This window comes from Malania oleifera, chromosome 6, assembly GCF_029873635.1.
Source record: "Malania oleifera isolate guangnan ecotype guangnan chromosome 6, ASM2987363v1, whole genome shotgun sequence".
Classification (NCBI taxonomy): Eukaryota; Viridiplantae; Streptophyta; class Magnoliopsida; order Santalales; family Ximeniaceae; genus Malania; species Malania oleifera.
In genome coordinates, this window is record NC_080422.1 from 72553912 (window position 1) to 72555168 (window position 1257).

The 1257-nt window shown below is 43.8% G+C and overlaps 1 protein-coding gene across 1 annotated transcript; it reads left to right on the top strand.

The window, feature by feature from the left end:
• Positions 1 to 528: 528 nt before the first annotated feature.
• LOC131158634 (uncharacterized) lies at positions 529 to 1026 on the top strand. Its single transcript, XM_058113501.1, has one exon. The coding sequence runs from the start codon at positions 529 to 531 to the stop codon at positions 1024 to 1026; it is 498 nt and encodes a 165-aa protein (XP_057969484.1).
• The last annotated feature ends 231 nt before the right edge of the window (positions 1027 to 1257 follow it).

The following is a 1257-nucleotide window of genomic DNA, read 5'->3' on the forward strand; positions in this document are numbered from 1 at the left end:
GTGCGTTGTGGTGGGCTTAGATCGTCGATCCGGCGAATGACAAGGCCGAAATCGAAGAGAGATGGAGGAGAGTCCGTAGGAGAGAGAGAGACAGAGAGAGAGAGAGAGAGAAAGTTTCTGTTGATTCTGCGTAAAAAATCTAAGATTTACACTATTTATACTGCGGCCTTCATTGACGAGCCACGTCATCTCGTCGACGAGTCTAAGAAGCAATTCGTCGACGAGCTCTCCCCTTCGTCAACGAAATTCAGAATCGCCCAAAACATCCTCTTGGTATCTTCTCATCGATGAAACATGCCCTCGTTGACGAGACCCTCTTGTACCCTTTAGGTGAATCCCCTGTGTTCGTTGACGAGGCCATGAGAAAATTCCTTGGGTTTTATTTCCAAAGTGCAATGTCATTGACGAACGCTTCGCCTTCGTCGACGAAGTTAGCTGCCTCCTTCTGTTATTGTTCCATTTTCCTCCCTCATTATTATTTAAATATCATTATTCTTCAGGTCATTACACTGACAAGATAGGGCAGAAATGAGGAAGGATCCTAGAGGGAAAAATTGTCTAATAGTAGATCAGAGTTGTAGCATCAAGGAGTTTATGAGATTGAATCCTCCTACTTTTGAGGGAGGACCTGATCTAATGACTGCAGAAAACTGGGTTCGGCAAATAGAGGAGATACTGGAAGTACTTGGCTACATGGATGAGCAAATGGTTTGCTATGCCACATTTAAAATGGCAGGGGATGCGAAACTTTGGTGGCTTTTTATGAAGCTGCTAGAGGAACAGAGGTTAGTAAAGATAGCTCTGACGTGGGATCGATTTAAGGAGCTATTATTCGATAGGTATTTCCCCTTATCTATTAAAGAGGAAAAGATTGAGGAATTCACTAACTTAACACAGGGGAGTATGACTGTTGGGGAATATATAACTAAGTTCCTTGAATTGTCACTTTTTGCTTCGTTCCTAATCCTGAACGAGGCGAGAAAGGCCAGGAAATTTGAAAAAAGGCATGAGACGAAGGGTTTGTGAGATTTTAGTGGGGTTTCGGGTCTAGAATTTCTCAGACTTGGTGGACAAAGTTTCGATGCTGGAGAAGAGCATTCAAGGCGGTACAGAGCTGACAGAATAGAGGAAGAGGCCTTCACCTTCCAATTTTCAAGTTGAGGGTAGTCAGGGATCGTGGAAGAGAGAGAAGGATATTGTGAGCCCGAGAAAGGAGACCGGAGATCGGGGTTATTTTGGTTATCATGATCATCTTTC